At 43.8% G+C, this 19406-nt stretch overlaps 1 protein-coding gene across 1 annotated transcript in view; it reads right to left on the bottom strand.

Annotated features, from left to right (window-relative positions):
• Window positions 1-15057: 15057 nt before the first annotated feature.
• Window positions 15058-19406, bottom strand: part of T265_03255 (hypothetical protein) — a gene marked incomplete at both ends in the record, with an annotated part of 8927 nt that continues 4578 nt past the window's right edge. The window contains 4 exons of the mRNA XM_009167688.1: window positions 15058-15429; window positions 15462-15792; window positions 16968-17093; window positions 17866-18017. Coding sequence (XP_009165952.1) covers window positions 15058-15429; window positions 15462-15792; window positions 16968-17093; window positions 17866-18017 — 981 coding nt within the window. The remainder of the gene's footprint in view (window positions 15430-15461; window positions 15793-16967; window positions 17094-17865; window positions 18018-19406) is intronic.

Raw genomic sequence — 19406 nt, 5'->3', positions numbered from 1 at the left:
GAAGCGAATTATTAGTTTTAAACACTGATGACGTTTCAAAGGGCTGAGAACAGAAAAAAGAAAACGATGCAAATTGCAGGTGGTCACAGAATTTGTGAAATTCAAGCTCATGTACTGCTTGTTTGAACTGTCGTCCTCCTGTCCTGGCACAATCATCCTGGTGAGCCCACAGCAAAGCACTGCATTCGAGTTTAGTTCTTACTAGCACTCATCCGCAGTGCGTGTCCTCGGCTGCGTCGGGGCATGAACTCTGCACGTCCAACATGTGAGGTGAGTGTCTGGTGTGCCCAATGCCTTGAACGATGGCCCAGTAAAACTGGTCTAGTCGTGCCAAGTGATCAACCCGTCCTTCAGGACATCAGAGAAGCGCCACGGACGCTTGAAACCTGCTGGACGATTATTTAATATAGATGAAGAAGAAGAGAGGTAGAATAAAAGAGAATATAGATAGATAGATAGATAGATAGATAGATAGATAGATAGATAGATAGATAGATAGATAGATAGATAGATAGATAGATAGATAGATAGATAGATAGATAGATAGATAGATAGATAGATAGATAGATAGATAGATAGATAGATAGATAGATAGATAGATAGATAGATAGATAGATAGATAGATAGATAGATAGATAGATAGATAGATAGATAGATAGATAGATAGATAGATAGATAGATAGATAGATAGATAGATAGATAGATAGATAGATAGATAGATAGATAGATAGATAGATAGATAGATAGATAGATAGATAGATAGATAGATAGATAGATAGATAGATAGATAGATAGATAGATAGATAGATAGATAGATAGATAGATAGATAGATAGATAGATAGATAGATAGATAGATAGATAGATAGATAGATAGATAGATAGATAGATAGATAGATAGATAGATAGATAGATAGATAGATAGATAGATAGATAGATAGATAGATAGATAGATAGATAGATAGATAGATAGATAGATAGATAGATAGATAGATAGATAGATAGATAGATAGATAGATAGATAGATAGATAAATAGATAAATAGATGATGTTCACCATCATAGGTTGACCTAAGAGAAAATGGCGTTCAGATACTCAGAAGTCTCTTCATTCTACCGGTTGGTAGCAACCCTACTTATCAGAGTTTCGCACCCTGTCAGCAAGCAAACTCAAGTTATATGAATCACCTTGGTGACAGGTCAAATCGTATCGCGAATTCATTTGGCAACCAGTCTGATACGTTCTCTAAATTCCATGATACTCTTGTAGATAAGGAGTTGGATGAACTAAAACATCTAATGACAACCTCACCTGCTCAGAAATGATAATTCATGTTCTTACAGTGTGACCTTGTGGACTGGAGAAAACACATTCGCCTCGGATTTCATATTGCCCGGCGTTTAACCCCCGACTGGCACAGCGAAGGGTATAGACTACTGGTGTAAGGAAGAAAGCCTTCCGCCGCGGAGTTGTTTATTAGAAAACTAAACAGTTTCAGACTATTGGACAGGAAGTTCAAACTCTTATATGCACTCTTTTTTCTAAAAAAAAACTGAATGTACGTCTTCTTGAACTCTCCTAGATATTCCTTGGCTATCACGCAGTTTTAAATGAAAACCGCAAACCAACTCCACCAATTCCATCATAAAACACCTTCCGTTAGATCGGGGCGGAGTTATGAGAAAACCACATACTACTCACATGCCTTATCAGTAGCAACCACCGTTACACTGGTAGCCCCCTAGTAAGAACGAAACTTGAGTCCAGCGCTTCCTCCGTCTGTGGACTTAGAAAAATAACCTTACTAATTCTGAGGAGTACTGTACAAACGAGAGTAATGTTGTGCATAGTAATGTACGTTGCCTATAGCACTTAAGCAGTACTCACCACGACATTAATATGAAGATGAATTATTGAGTTAATAGTTCGTTATTGATTGAGGATGACAAGTGTAGCCAAACGATTATAGTTCGTTATTGATTGAGGATGACAAGTGTAGGCCAAACGATTTAGTTTACTGAACTAACATTGAGTGATGACTGGTTTATGTTACACCTTCTGCTCTTTCTAAAGTCTAATCATTGGAGGTCCTCCTCACTGGGGTCACTGGCTCAAGCCCATTATTGAACACTCCTCCTAGGAGGAATGTCCACTACAGCTGGGATATTGTGGTTACAAGTGAATGGAAAATATCGAAGTGATGTTGCTATTTGCTACTGGCGAAAAGCGGTTATGTCGTGTCACACAGTTTCAATGAAGACCAGAGGGAAGTTTCTGCGGAGACAGCAAGACGGTGTTGGTCATGCCACCAAAGGAGTTTGTTGCACTAATGTCTGGGTTAAAGACATGGGCTTAAAGACCGTGGGTTTTTTATTCTCCTGAAGACGTAAGAAGAGCTGCGGTTGACTGATCGATCGGATTGGCTCCAGCAGATTTTGATGGCGTCATCAGCCTAGAAAGCGTGCGTAGATTGTCGTGGGTTAATGAATCGATAAATTATTGAATAATGCTCATCAAACTGGGTACTCAATTGAGTAACGTTCGTTTCTGTGCGTAAGTGTAAGATTGTGATATCTGCTGTTGCCCAAAAATATCAATAATCTGTTCGAAAAGCAAGTTTAAAAAATCGTTCACCTGTAGCACCCCTTTTGGTGTCTAGTTGCTGTGCCAAAGGCTGGGATACTGCCAGGTTGCCCAAGACTAGACAGAGGAGTTGCGAAGGAAGAGCTCGGGTTCGAACCACGAACCTTCCGGTCAGGGAAAGTAAGTTTCCCCAGAATTGTTCCACTCTTTATCCGGGGGTATGTTAACTGATTCGTGTGATAGCACCATAAGCAAAGTGCGTGAATGGTAGTCACACAGATCAAACTCTGGGTTCTATTGCCAAGCCGACGGTTGACTTTCCGTCATACTATTTTGGATGAATGATTTCTAATGATACTTAAAGAAAACCAGACTGCGACCTGACTCTAAACAGCTCCGAGTGTGTCAGTCAGATAGAAGAGAAAGTTACGTACACGTGATAACTTATTAAACAAATCTGCACTCTGACAAACAAGTAAGACCAAGGGATGTTAAAACCCCCCGCTGCTACCTCCCTCTGAGAAACACTTAGCAGGTCGAACCGAGAAGCTGACTGTCGGAAACTGTCCAGTCTTGCCGGACTACTAACAACGGTTTTTCGAGGTTTTTAATTTCAGATACCCGATGTAGTTTCTGCGCTATGTTAATAAACTGAGATTCACTCATCGTTTTCTCCAGAGACAACAAAGCTGACACTAATGTTTCACTGCTGTTCACCCACAAAGTTTACTTAATTATACTTAAATAAATAATAAATAAGATGACGTTCGGCTGTAGCACCCGCTCTAACCACTGAGGCATCTGGCCCCATTATTATACCTAAAGTCTTGAATTTAAAAGAAGATATGACACTGAGTGTGGAGGGGACCTGGTACCCGCCCGTCTCAAGAATTCTGAAGTGCCTATACCAATAAGCACCCAATCAGACATTCTGGAAAGCGGCTAACAGCGCGAACACCACTGATATCGGTTAGCCTCCATATCGCTCGGTGTTTCTAGCTGAGCACAAGGAGGATCACTTAGACCCTGTCCTGGAAGACGAAGAGTATCAAAGGCTCCCAAACTTCTCGTAGCTTACCCGTTTCCCTCTGTCACGTCAAGTTATGTCTACCTCCGGGTTCCACAAGAAAAGAAACGATATTCTCGGGAGGCGTTAACTCGACATGCGCAAAGCATGACTCCGCTAGCTTAGCTTTCAATTCTGTGTGCTTCCTTCACCAAACACCTGTTTTCTGATCAACTCGTTGTGGATTCGCTGGTTCCGGCTGACCTTAGCTATAGTTCGAAGGTCTAGCTGGTTCAAAGCCCGAGGACGTCTGAAATCCTTTACCGGAAGTGGCTAAGTCTGGCACTGAAGTCTGATATAGAAGGCTGGTGCTGGGCACTCAGTGACCTTTGACCAGTCCTCTTACAAGGGAAATACTTTAGCTTTCTGAGAAATGGATAGCTGAGATAAAACAGTCTAGAGAAAACACTAACGGAAGTTATACTTTCCATCATAACTCTTCAGTTCTCCAGTTGTGAATATATCATAGAATCCATGTGACCACTATCGTAATCACTTGAGTGCCATTCTTGTATACACCACTGAGAATTTGCACTCATTGACGAATACTTAGGTGTGATAAACCGTCCGAAACTTCCACAAATTATTGAAGTAGAATGAACGTAATTGAGTACAATGGAATATCCGTTCGAGTCGTCACCATTAATGTACTATTGCATTTCAAGGAAGCGCAAACCTACAGTGTGCCGGAATAATGTACTGTTAGCTAAAAGATGAATGCTTTCATCAACCTGGTCAAGGTTGTGGTATTTTGAAACCACTCAGATTGGCTGACATTTTTTTGAACTGTTTCCCTTTATCGATTTCATCTTGCAGGCTCCGAGCTCTGCATGGCTGTCCGCCGTTGGAACTAGACGTGGAATTGGCCCGAAACGCGCAGGCACATAGTGAGAAAATGGCAAACGAAAATGTGATGCATCACTGCTTGTCACGAGGACATGGAGAGAATTTGTGCATACGCGAAGGATCTCAGCCAACGCACATTGATGGTAAGGTACTGCTCACCTACTGTTCGCACAACCTGCTGGCTCACTGTCTTTCCTAAGTAAGACGCGATCCTCGAGTAAGATTTGACAAACCAAATATCAACACTGCTTTCATCCAAAAGTTGCACCCTAAACTGTAAAAGAAATACCGTCGCAAGCTCGATTTCCGAGGTTTAACTTACCTGTTCATGTGCAACACCTGCCCAAACTTCAGTTAATGAGTATCCACACATCGAATTTGGTATGGAGATACAGTCAACCTCGGGTACACCGCCCTTCTTACGTGTACGGTTGGGGGGAAACTAAATATCGCAGTGTACGACATTGGGACAGTTGTGAACTACTCATCTGCTCAACCGAAGTCGGCATTCGCCAGTATTGCGTCATCAATGTTTAGGCTTGTAAGGGCCCGGTGCACAGAGGAAGCTGATAGGACAGTGACCCAAACTGAAGTAAGGAGCAAACTTCGGAGTAGTGGATATACAGCTAATGGGTGTTGGTACCGCTAGCGAAACCCAACAGGGAATGGATTGGAGTTGCTGTCATTCCGTATAAAAAGAATTTGCACTCATTGACGAATACTTAGGTGTGATAAACCGTCCGAAACTTCCACAAATTATTGAAGTAGAATGAACGTAATTGAGTACAATGGAATATCCGTTCGAGTCGTCACCATTAATGTACTATTGCATTTCAAGGAAGCGCAAACCTACAGTGTGCCGGAATAATGTACTGTTAGCTAAAAGATGAATGCTTTCATCAACCTGGTCAAGGTTGTGGTATTTTGAAACCACTCAGATTGGCTGACATTTTTTTGAACTGTTTCCCTTTATCGATTTCATCTTGCAGGCTCCGAGCTCTGCATGGCTGTCCGCCGTTGGAACTAGACGTGGAATTGGCCCGAAACGCGCAGGCACATAGTGAGAAAATGGCAAACGAAAATGTGATGCATCACTGCTTGTCACGAGGACATGGAGAGAATTTGTGCATACGCGAAGGATCTCAGCCAACGCACATTGATGGTAAGGTACTGCTCACCTACTGTTCGCACAACCTGCTGGCTCACTGTCTTTCCTAAGTAAGACGCGATCCTCGAGTAAGATTTGACAAACCAAATATCAACACTGCTTTCATCCAAAAGTTGCACCCTAAACTGTAAAAGAAATACCGTCGCAAGCTCGATTTCCGAGGTTTAACTTACCTGTTCATGTGCAACACCTGCCCAAACTTCAGTTAATGAGTATCCACACATCGAATTTGGTATGGAGATACAGTCAACCTCGGGTACACCGCCCTTCTTACGTGTACGGTTGGGGGGAAACTAAATATCGCAGTGTACGACATTGGGACAGTTGTGAACTACTCATCTGCTCAACCGAAGTCGGCATTCGCCAGTATTGCGTCATCAATGTTTAGGCTTGTAAGGGCCCGGTGCACAGAGGAAGCTGATAGGACAGTGACCCAAACTGAAGTAAGGAGCAAACTTCGGAGTAGTGGATATACAGCTAATGGGTGTTGGTACCGCTAGCGAAACCCAACAGGGAATGGATTGGAGTTGCTGTCATTCCGTATAAAACAGGGACATCGGAGGTCACTCGAAGAATTCTAAACACGGCGAACATAAAAGTAGCCTTTCAGAAGGTAAACACTGTGTGCTCTGCACTCGTACTATTTGAACAGATCCAGGGACTGTGTTATATTCATCGACTGCAGGAAAATCTATGTAGGACAGATGGCCAGGGAAATTCACATCGAAATCGGAGACCATAGGAGACAAACAAACAGGGCGCCGAGAAACCCAGCGTTACAGAAAGGTTCAGCAGTGGCGGAATAATCATTGAATACGGGACAAAACGAATTTAGAAAGTGTCGGGACTGATGACCAAGGCAGTGGCATGCATCCCAGTGTGGATAGAATGGAAAGCTTAGAGCTAACAAGTATGTGGATAGCAATTTCAGATCAGTCGAGGTGAAACATGGTGGTGTGATGATATCAGCAACAGAGGTAGCATAGATCTGAGGTTCATACCCTCCCCCCAGCAGTTACAGACTCGCACAGGCCAACGAAGTATAACAGTGACACCCAAGGTGAATCAGCATTTGAAACACATTGAAGTGGAACATTAATGAACAGTACCCGAGCAAAACCGATTCGAAACTTTCCCAACCCATCAATGCAAGATTTAGGCAACCGCACTAACCAATAAGAGCCTTTATTCGACATTCAACACTGATCTAGTGCACTAATCTGAAAAGCTCTCCCTGATTTTCATGAACGAAACTACTCACAAGGTTGCTGAAACTCTTCAGGTTGTCAGAATATCATAAACAAGAGATTCATTTGAGTCTCTCGTGGAAAACAAATTGATTTGCAAATGAGTGTATTTCTCGAGAACAGTCCAATTTGGGTTCAAGAAGAACAAAAGGTTGACGGAAACTCGGGGATGCGCCTACCTGATGAGCCTCAAAAAGAGCCAAACCGGTCGTTGGCTGTCGAAGAGTTCTCAGCAACCATGTGAGTAGTTTCCTTCATGAAAATATACTGCGATATCTCGAATATCGTACCAACTGAATCATGAGGCGGCCTGTGTGCAGTACATTCAGTTGCAGAACATCCTAAACGAGAGATTCAGTTGAGTCTCTTGTGAAAACCAAATTGATTTGAAAATTAGTGTATGTCTCCCTGACTTCTTCTCCATTGGCCTTAAAACCTGTCCAACTGGGTGACCTGCTCACCTGACCTGTTTTCCAATTGCTTGGAAACAAGCGGAGCTCTTTTTTCGTCTTATAACAAGTCACTATTTTAGCTTCGCACTTTTTCCATGACATCCATCAGGTTAGATTGGTGTGAGAGATTTGGACAGTTTTAGTCGACCATCTTCCGCAAATCACCACTGATCCATTGCATACCCCCTTGTTGAAGATGAGAAGGCATTCGCCTGCTTCTCGTCTTGCCAAATGAGTGCGCCTTTCGGAATCGCGTGATTATCAACCACGGAACTAACACCTAAAATGATAAAGGACCTACAAATAAACATGACTCAACAGATGCTTTATCTGTCCAAGGTCGCTTAGACATCAGTCTATCAAAATTCATTGTCCTAACCTTGGAAGTTGGCCCTTTTGATAACACTTTGTGAACAGAGGTAGCCAATAGTTCTCTCGCATCAGTCAGCCAGATCAAGGATCGAGCAGTTCGTTGGACTGTACACGTTACAGGCTTGTGACTTCTGTTCACTCAACCAAAACAAATCGATCACCTATGGCGTTCATGATGAGTAGTCGCACGTGACCTTCAGCAGGCTTTCTGCTCGGTCTGTTGGTTATGGTTTCATTCAATGTACAGGCCAGCTGTCAGCCGATTCTATAGTGTGCAGACAGTTTACGACCAATTGGTTTTCGTGCATTACTAGGTCTGAACTTCTGAAAGCTAGCCGGGGATTCATGAAACATGTATTTACAAGGAACTGTGCAACCTGATGAGCTTATTTTCACTTCTGTTCAATACTGAAGTTTGAGCTTTGGTTGTACGTTATTCGGGTGTTTCGTACACTTAGCAAGGCACACCGCCACTCATCCGAGCGAGCTAATCGCACCACCGGCCACACGCTTGTGGCTGCACCGGTAGCCGTGAGGTTGCGGAATTGAAACTCGGAGTTCCGTGAGATGCATATTGTTCATGGATCTACATTAGAATGGAACATCTGCACCGTACTTCGCAGCTTTTCATCATGGATGGACCTCATTTATAGGACGAATCTCCAAAAGCTTTCTACAATCCCCTCATACTACCAAGAACAATATATTCTAAATGGACAGATATATGTGTAAACTACTTTCTGTTGCTGTTTAAGGCATTCAGTTACTTACCAATTTGGTGTAAAAACCGGAAACAATCGTTGTTGGATCTAACTTGACCTTACTGTAATTGCTCTATTCATTTGCTTACTCCGCCTATGTACTTTTGATCTCCAGTTGTTTTGCTTATCCGTTCCCGCCACTCACCTTGTCGCAGAGGCCGCTCTGTCCGATACTTGTTTATTGACATGTGTCTGTGTGTGAATGTGCGATACTGACCTACTTACCCATGTGCGTTCATGTCCCGTTTGCTGAGCCTGCCTTGACTTGATTTCTCATGGGTTCCGCGTGATCGTACGTCTAATGAGAATCACAAGACCGCCGTCGGAAGGAACGACCGCAACCCACGCTACCGAGCCATCATTCCGCTCGCCGTTGTTTGGTGTGCGGACGTTGACACTGCACTGTGCCGGACAGTGACAGACTTGTGGGCCTGTTGACAACAATTGAGGTTTGTTGTACACATTTGCGTACCCTTGTGGAAATAGTACCGTAGAATTACGAACCCAATTCTTCTTTTGACATTCGGGATTGTCGAACCTACTCGTCAATCAAAGTTCTGTGTCGAGAACTTCAACAGTCGTTTTATTTTACTTATTTTAACAATGCATATTTCCCCCGGGATTGTTTGCGATAATTTACGTAACAGAATTGGACGCAGATCGGGTTAAAGTTACTGTTATGGGTAACAACGTAACAGAAAAGGCCATCAAAGCAGTTTTGGAACAGGTCTAATGATGGCCCAATAAGTGATTTCTGATGACGCTTGCTTATGGTTGATGAAAGCCCTTGAGTGCGGTTGATTCAACCTGCACAAGATATGCTCATATACAATTTACATCAAATTCAATCACATACTATCAGGAAGGTCAGATTCCTGAAAGAAACTACTGAGTGCCCGAAATCTACTGAAACCCTCGGCTCCGCTAAGTGCTGACCAGGCTAACAACGCCCCCTCAATATGCGGCGTGTCACAGTTTTGTATCAAACCCAGACAGCGCGAGTCAGCGTTGACCAAGGTCAGACAACGCCCCTGCAATATGCAGCGCGTCGTAGCCTCGTACCAAAGCCAGCATTGGACCAAGTTCAGGCAGTGTCCCTCCAATAACTAGCTTGAGACCGTTGTATTATCGCACTCACACGCACTCATGCTCTCGCACTCGCTTGTTCGGAATATTGCTGTTGTGTTCCCTTCTGTGAGTCTTTTTTCAGGAGCTAGGCAGATCCAAGACATAAATCCACTTGATTGAAGCGAATGACGATACAGCTAGGCTGGCTTAGTTTTCACTCCTGTTTTCTTTTTGCAAACTTAGGCAAACAAGCTACTCTTCGATGGTATGGTGAAATAACAAGATTTAACTTTGGTGAAGAAAAGCAACGTATGTCAGGTAAGTCTTCCGCCTTCTGTGAATGTTTTTCAAACTTTGAATGCTTTCCAGAAATCTCTATGTAATCACATTCTCTCAGAGCGTGACCAGTCACCACGTCTATCAGCTTTCCTGATTTTATCTTTCATTTCCAATTCTACCTACTGATAACTATCTGTAAGTAGTGAGTTTATTTGTGAGAAATGACAACCCACCCTGCCCAATGAAACCGGAATAGCGTGTACCAAATCGCGAACGAATAGGTGGGCATTTATGGTTCAGTACTGTCAATCCCATATCGGTTTCCCGATACTAATATATTCCAAATCCTAGACTGGTTGATATGAATTCTGAAAGTCTTCTAATATGCATGAGGAATTCTGCCAAGTTCGATTGCGGTCTGCAGCCACAATAGCGCATCAGTGGCACTAACGTAACCAAACTCTAGGTGACAGGAACACAACGTGTTTTGGACCATAAATTCAAAATACCATGCATCACATACTAGTATATGGCATTTCACTCTCTGAACTAAACTGCTCATATGATTGCTGAAAACCCTTCGACGGCCTACATCTGGTTTCCAACTTCTTAAGGCTCGTCTGGTGGATACAGTCCCCGAGTTTCCATCAAATTTACATTCTAATACGCTCGAAATTTTATGATGGTGAGCTGTCGAAGAGTTTTCAGCAACTTTATCAGTGGTTTGCCACGTTTAGAAAATGCGCTGACATGTCCAAAACATCGTGCCAACTGAAACATGAGGTAATCTGGAGCAGCACATTCAACTGGTCAAACTCGTTTAGTTTGACTGCTTGAGGTTAAACAAGACATGTTTTGGTGTGTACGGTACCCGTCGTTTAGACTTACCAATTGTCCGATGTGATACTATCGCTGATTTCTAATGACGTGGTGAAAAAAGCAAAAGACCAGGTGTACACCATCCACGTGTAAATTTTTGCCGAATAGTGTAGGACACAGTGACAGCACCGTCGTTGGGGGCTTGCAACAGAGGATCAAGTATAATCGGATAAGCGAAGTACACTTATTTGCAAACCAATTTGGTTTCGCTGGAGGCTCTGTTGGAGCCCTTTCTCGTTTATGGGTCTGCGCCAACTTGATGACCCCCAAGAAAGGCGGAAACGGTCGTGGGCTGTCGAGGAGTTTTCAGCAACCTTATGAGTAGTGTCTTATGTGAATTGGGTCTCTGTTCATCAGTAACGTGGATGCAAGAGATGCATGCGACCAACAGGGACTGATAAGGCTGCAGAAGTTATGGGCGTAATGTAGACTATACCGTCTGAGTTAATATCACCGTCAGGGGCACAGGTCAGTCCATAAGTGGCGCCAGTTGCTTAATATATTCCCCTATAAAACAGTTCCGTAGCGATCTCTGAAGGAAGGCGCTTCAGCTTAGACCGAGAAGAACCCCGAGGTTTCGAACGTTCCTGTCTAGGGTGGGCAAACTATAGTGGTACAAATCTCGTGCCTTCTTTGGGTTGCACGGCGGGTGTGCACCGAAAGTGTACCACTGCTCAATGATCGTTTTGTTAGTTATTTGTTGATCGAGGATAAAAAATAAGATTATCGTTCATCTTTAACACCCCTTCGCTGCCCAGCTGCCCACCCGAAGGAAGTACTAAGGCTGGAATACTGCCGGGTTGTCCAATCCTAGACAGGAGAAGTCGAGAGGCGGAGGTTGGGTTCGAACTATGAACCTTCCGGTCAGTGAATTCGCGGTCTGACCACTGATGAGGGAATCACTCACTCGTTTCCCATTAAGTAAATATAAATAAACATAAAGGAAACTGCTCACAAGGTTGCTGAAAACTCTTCGACAGCCAACGACCGGTTTGGCCCTTCTTGGGGCTCATCAGGTAGGCGCTGTTTTGTCCCCACAACCTCAATGAGGATCATGTTCTACTTGAACCCCAATTGGACTGTTCTTGAGAAATACACTCATTTGCAAACCAATTTGGTTTTCACGAGAGACTCTACTGAATCTTCTCGTTTATGATATTCTACAACTGAATGTGCTGCACACAGGCCGCCTGATGCTTCAGTTGGCACGATATTCGAAATATCGCAATATATTTCCATAAATGAAACTACTCACAAGGTTGCTGAAAACTCTTCGACAGCCAACGACCGGTTTGGCCCTTCTTGGGGCTCATCAGGTAGGCGCTGTTTTGTCCCCACAACCTCAATGAGGATTTCAGAATTAAAGGTCTTTCTGGAGACTGATTTAACTAACGGTGTAGTGTGTTCCGTCTAAATTTTGTCCCTTATAAAGGCCATATACCTCTCCTTTGGTGGATGCCTGTGTCTATGACAAATTCTCTTAGTGAGTTTACCACATCTTTGCAGTCGTTTTACTAGAGTTTTCTTTACCTGTCACTAACACCTCGGGTAGTGAATAGCTCTCAGGGTGTTCACTCACGGACGTCGAGTACACCTGCGAAATTGCTATGGAAATGCATACTATTCTAAGTAACCTGAACACTTTTGTTGCACAGTTCTGCGTGTTGGGATTCTCATCTGTAAAATGTTACTGCAAGATTCGGTAGGATCGAGCTCAAACCTCGCGAGTGCATGTAGACAGATCAACGTGGTAGATGAGCTTGTCTTTCTGGACAGCTGCATAAGTTCAGGTGGACTTGCGAAAGAGGAAATCAATTCCCAAATCGGTAAGACGGTGTTTTCCAACCTCCAGCGTCGACCTGATATCAGCTTGGCTGTCCAGGGTAGAGGGTACAATGCCACGCTCCGATCGTCGTACTTTATGAATCGAAGATATAGCCTCGCTTATGGAGAGCTTTGAAGACACTCTGTGTGTGCCTGCGAAGCGTTGAGCGGGTATGGTGGGAAAATGAGTCCAGTAACGTGGTACGCCAGATGAATATCGGAGAAGTTCATACTCCCTCTATGGATCAGCTGGTCACACTCCACAGTTTACACTGACTAACGCATGCACCTCATACGCCAGAGGATCACTTGCCTGGTAGAGGCCCTCCCGCAGTCTTGCGTTGCTTGGATGCGACCCAAGGGCAGTCAGCCCATAAACTGGCAACAAACCATGAAAGCCCTTACCAGTCAGTTCAGTCACTGCCTACTGCGATCCTCTCGATGGGGACCGCAAGATGAGACAAACCAACGGCTGGTGACCTTGACAGACATGGCTGCGTCACACAGCCAATTGCGCTTCGGGGCTGTGTAGATCACACTCTGCCAAACTTGACAAACAGAACCATTTGAGATCAATTAATTGATCTGGTTATAGCCCATGACGCGCGGCTCGAATTCCCGTTCAAGTTTTGTGTACTAGAAAAATGAATTGACTGAAATGACATGACAACAGTTAATTACACGTGGGAGATGCGACTCGCCGTCCAGGATGGGGACCTCGTGATCTCCAACTACGCCTGGTTGCAGATACTGTAGGATACAGCTACTAATCGATGTCAGTAGTGTCTTTCATTTTACATTGTATCCAGGTTGTATGAATAAGTGTCAGGGTGCGTATGAATCCCGGAATGAGTGTGGTGAGATAGTGCTAAATCCTTTGTCCGTCCACAATGGGGTCTTCTACTAAATCATGGCTGTAAAGCAGCGAAGCACCAGTACCTCTCCTGATGATGACTATTCCACTACAATGGAATCCAGCGCCGGTCCAGAAACTAGCAAACACCTACCTGAAACCCACCACAAACAAACAATTCACGAGTCACTACCTGCAGAAGCCGTCCAGCAATAATGATTTGTTCACAAAGGTGTTTTTTCCGACAGCTTGCACCTCACCGACATGAAGTGGGCGGTAATACACGGAACAGTAACAGCTGTCATCATGTGTTCGTGCGATTCACTGCGGACAACTTTCTGAAAAGTGCATACGTACGCTTCTCATAGATGCTCAGCAGGTTTCTTAACAGCTGCATTACCTTGATGCACAAAGAAGGGCGTACCTGTCTTCTGAAAACACTCACAAAACGGTACTTTAGCGAATTTTACGACAAAAATGCCGTTTGTTCGTACGTTTAGCTGTAGCACCCTTTCGGTGACTATAGAAGCACGAGAGCTGGAATACTGCCAAGTTGTCCAAACCTAGACAGGGGAAATAAAGAGGCAGAGGTCAAATTAGAACCGCCAGTAGTAGGGCAGTAAATTCGCGCTTCAACCACTAAGTCTTCTCGTTCACATACAAATGACCATCGTCAGCATCATCACCATCACCATCATCATCATCATCATCATCATCATCATCATCATCGTCGTCATCATCATCATCATCTTCATCATCTTCATCATCATCACCATCATCATCATCATCACGATCGTCGTCATCATCATCATCATCATCGTCATCATTATCATCATAATCATGATCATCATCATCACCATCATCCGAATCATCATCATCCGAATCATCCGAATCATCGTCATCATCATCATCATCGTCATCATCATCATCATCACCATGATGCTGAATGTTTAGAACCATATTTGTACATCGCCGACGTAACTGACCTATCCGTTTGTTTCAGGAAACTTTTCACAGATAGTCTGGAAAGACACTCGACGCGTTGGCTTTGGCCGAACCATTAAGGACGGCGGGTGCAAAATTTACATCGTTGCTTACTATACCCCATGTGGCAATGTGACCGGACACTTCACTGAAAACGTACCACCGCCGCTGAGTGGAGAGCTCTACATTCCAACTGATGCTGAAAAAGGATGGTAGACTGACTGAGACCCACTGTCCGTTGCATCGTCATTTACACTTCTTTTTTCATTTTATTTTGTGATCTGACTTTTAACCTCTTTTATGCTTTGTGTCACAAGTTTATTTTTTGTATAAATGACTTTAGTGGTGCGTTCATTTGCTGCCACCGATCACAGCAGTTTCCAAAAAAATATGAAAGCGACCCGTAAACAGGGCAAGTTACGGTTAATTAGTGGGTAAAGTATCACGTGGGTGGTGAATCCAATCGGGCTAACAAAACTGCAGGTTGCGAACTAAATTTGTTTATCATAACTGGTTCCAAGGCAACCCATGATTTAAACTTATCCACTGTGACTTAGCTCCTATGTAGTACAGGGTGTCTCATGATAGACGCAAAAAATAATACTTTAACATAAGTTCAAACATTTATCATTTTTTATGTGGACATACGTGCATTATGGAGGTATACTTTAAACAAACTAAACTAAAATATATTGAAACAAAGCGCCCCTTTCTTCTATAACAAGTTGGAGGCGGCATGAGATGTGAGACACAGTATGTTTAACTTCTTCAGGCGTCATTCGTGCACACTCCTCTTCAATTCTTGCTCTTAACTCCACCGAATCCTTCGGTTTATTTGCTTGATGTACGCGAGCCTTGATCATACCCCAAAACCAATAATTCAGAGGTGCGAGATCGGATGACCTTGCGGGCCAAAAGTTTGGAAATCTACAAGCAATGACTCTCTCATCAGAAAATTGCTCTCGGAGGTAAGTTCTCACTTGGTTTGTGTAGTGGGGTGGAGCGCTATCTTGTTGAGATGAAGGTGGCGTCTCACAATACAACGCACGCTGGCCAGGGGAATGCCAGTCAACTGAGACACCTGAGTTATTGACGAAGATGCCATGGTGCTCTGGGACTGAAGTTGCTCGACGGCATTCTGTACAATGGGCGCTCTTTCATCACTCAGAGACTTTTTCCCTTTGCCAGGAAAATCCAATACAGGTCCAATGGACTCAAATTCCGCAATCAACCGTGCAATGGTCGACACGGTGAAAGGATCTTTGATGAGACCATGTTTGGTTTTGTAACCACGAAGTGCAGAGGTGGCGCTTTCGCCAAGGGAATAATAGAGTTTCACAATTTTAGTGCGCCTACTGACATTCATCGTAAGAAAATTTTGAACACTTGCACACAAAACCTCATTTATGTGGCTGCATTTACTTACCCAATCAAATTTTGCGTTTATTATGAGGTCAAAATTTCCTCACTACATCAAGGTGGTTCTGAAACCAAGTATTCAATTCTGCAAGTGACGCTTCACTGTATAGATCCTCGGATAAAACTACACAGGAAGACAAATGAAATGAGCATAACGAGTCGAGAGAAAATACCGATATAGTTGGATGTTTTTGGACAAAAATCGATCTGGTTTCTGATTTATTTTCTTGTGTTAACCAGTCACTAATTAAAACTGATTAAGTAGTTGAGTATGCTGTTGTCCTTGTACACGAAAAGATGGACTTTCCTATGTATTCTCAACAGATGGTATTAGAAGAACGGTAACAGTTTCAGGAAAAAGTGACAGAAGCATTCTGGATGATGAACGCTCACATTTCTGGATTTTCTAGCTTCTCTGCACACCGCCTACGAAAACAAACGCTATCTGGAACTGTTACCTGACCGATATTTGGTTGCCTTTGCTGTTTTGTTATGTTGGGTGAAATTCCGCAACCATACCGCCTGACCACTCGTAGTTAGGCGCTGCTACGGCCGAGAAGCTATCCCGCAGAAGAGTGGCCAAAAGTTCGGGCCACTTGCCGGTCCGACATTAAGGCAAGCTCTGATTGGTCGAAAGTCTAGACCCAACGGCCAGTCATGACCGAGTATTGGCCGAATGCTGGTTGCCAATGCCACATCCAGGGGGCGTCAGAATTTCCAGAAGGTTGTCGCCAAATACATTTTATATACGGCGCTCTACAAGTGCTCTTGACCGGGGTTTTGGGAGTAATCATACGTTGTGCGTCTTTGGTGGTTGTCCTGACGGGAACGCTAGTTTGGGAGGTTCTGACCGAGAATTAAGCTGAAGGAAATACAATTACTACGAGTTATGACAGTGGTAATCGTGCTTGTTAAAGCAGACACCAGTCGTAGACTAATGCACACGCCTCCTGGTATGGACCAGTTGAAGTTATCTTGGTCGCGGCTTCCCTTCTTTTGACAAACATTTTTCTTAAAGGAAACTAATCACAAGGTTGCTGAAAACTCTTCAACAGCCCACGACCGGTTTGGCCCTTCCTGGGGCTCATCAGGTAGGCGCACGATGAGCTGTCGAAGAGTTTTCGGCAACCTTGTGAGTAGTTTACTTTATGAAAATATACTGCGATACCTCGAATATCGTTCCAACTGAATCATGAGGCGGCCTGTGTGCAGCACATTCAGTTGTAGAATACCATAAACGGGAGATTCTGTTGTCACTCGTGAAAACCAAATTGATTTGCAAATGAGTGTATTTCTGGAAAACATTTTTCTTGTCTCAAAATTTTCCAACCGTGGAATGTTCCTGCTAAAACCTCTCCAAAAGACTCTGATTACGACGTAACAGGCTTGGTCACAACCAAAAGGAAATTCCTTTTGTCGCCTTTACTTTCAAAGTAGATTTGGTCATAGGCCGTATGACCGGGCATCTACATCACACACTTTGGCTAACCCATCTGGTTTTCCTACATCCCAAAGACAACTTCCCTGGACACGCTCAAAACATGGTAGCCCCATCCGTCACTTTTTTGGATAAAAACTCATAAGCCGCAGTTTGCCGCAGACTTCAGAAAAATACGGAACATAACACGTTTAGGTAGAAAACGGGATCCAGGGGAACAATTGTTAGTAAAGCGGCCGCTCATTCGTGTGATTAACTCTCTCAGCATATTCTAAAAAGTGTCTGTCAACGAAAGTTCGTTCGATATCAGTTTTTAGCCACAGCGAGATAACTGAAGTTTGCTCAGAAAGCGTTCGTACGAGCACTGAGATTTCGATAGTCTGTTCACGTGATCTATGGCCACTCAGAACGATCGATCGCGATGTACACAGTTCTTGCGCGTTTACTCACAGGCTCTGCCCCACTTCAGTTTTACCATTAAATGTGTTCACTTTTGGGATCTTTTCCAGATAAGCCCCACCAAAAATTAACCCCGTCACCCAAAAAAGATTAGAAAAAAGGATATGAAATTTGTACTTATAGTTTCTATTGATGAGGGTGAAATAGGGACATGTCCGTTTTTCAGTACCTTTGCCTCCAAACGAACTCACACAAGTAGCTGTCCACTAAAGATCGGTGCGTGCCGTATTGGCGTTTATTCCGCATCTTGTAGACATGCCAAAGAGATTCGATGGTTTGTGTGTGAGCTGTAGTCGTTGGATCCACAAAGTCTTCGGTATGCTTAACCAGTTCAGTCAGTTAACAATCAACAGCAGTCTTGTGGCTAATAAATAATTCCACTGAACAGAATATGATTTCTGCCAAATTTTTGGACCAGCAGTAGCTAAATGGAATTACTGCCCTAAAATCTGTCCTGTATGAGTGAGATATAATTGGCCGCTCAAGGCCGACGGGTGAATTGTTCGAGCATTCGTCAGAAGATTGCGGGGTCGAAACTCCCTGAGTTTCGTGAGACGGGCACAGCTGATGACTCCTCAGAACGATGAAACAGTTACACAGTGCTTCTCCGCATTTCAGTATAAACTGCTTTCATTTGCACAGCAGCTGATTGGCCGTCACTCTCCAGTGCACGCTACGAGTCCAGAGCATACGGGAATGTATTTCGCGAGAAGTAGGAGCGTTTGGTCTATACTGTGGTGACTATAGTTGTCTCAAAGTAGGCTTGCAGTTAGGTCAAATGGGTGCCTTACTCTCTCACTTAGGCAAACCGGCGCCACCAGTCAATTTCTCGCTTGCAAGCCTCCTGAAACTCACCGCGCTTGAAGATCTACGACTGAAGCCTCCTTGATACTGTGTTCTCAAGTCTATAGATCTATGGCTTGCGAAGGACAATTCCGGAATCAGCTGACTAACCCATCAACAGAAACCATTCAAGGAAGGTTCTTCGCCTGTCTTCTTGTGAATGATGGAAACTGTTAAAAATTCTGATCAACTTTGAACAGACACTACTAACAAACTACACTGGACGGATTTTAAGAAACTTGTGAAAAATGCTCCATGCTATGAAAAGTAGGCCAGTTCTGCTATCGTCAAAGTACACAGAGCCATACAAAGCCAGCACTTGCAGAATCAATATGAATGTTTCTCTCATCATTTTGGGAGGATATCGGCAAAAAATTTCACCCAAGTTGTCAAGGAACAGTCTGGATACTGAAGGCCAGCATGTTGTAACCGACGAACTGGAGTACCAAGTAAACTGGCCTGTCTCAGCCCCTTTGGCTGCTATTACAGACTGGAGGCGTGGAGTTAATTCTTCCGGAAAGCGCTTCTTTCTTCCTGTGTTCTGGTTTATACAGGTCTTCATAGGTATCACGTGAAAAAAACTTTGTAGTTCCTCGACTTGACCAACAGGTGCGATGCTTCCGTCGGGCTGTTCTCAACTGGATGGGAAACGCGTATTAGACGAAACAACACAGTCGAGACAGAACACTCTACCCACGAGATTGATGAAAACTTCACGTCAGACTAGACTAGGTCGGGTTTTGCACACAGACACGCTGATTCGAAAAAAAATCGATCTGATCAGATAACCAATTGACTTCTGATGGCGGCATACCCCCAGTGATTGTGTGAATCCGGGCCGATGTCTCACACTGGTTTTCATGCGTT

The sequence above is a fragment of the Opisthorchis viverrini genome (genome assembly GCF_000715545.1).
Source record: "Opisthorchis viverrini unplaced genomic scaffold opera_v5_45, whole genome shotgun sequence".
Lineage (NCBI taxonomy): Eukaryota > Metazoa > Platyhelminthes > Trematoda > Opisthorchiida > Opisthorchiidae > Opisthorchis > Opisthorchis viverrini.
This window is presented reverse-complemented; position numbering and strand designations above follow the sequence as displayed.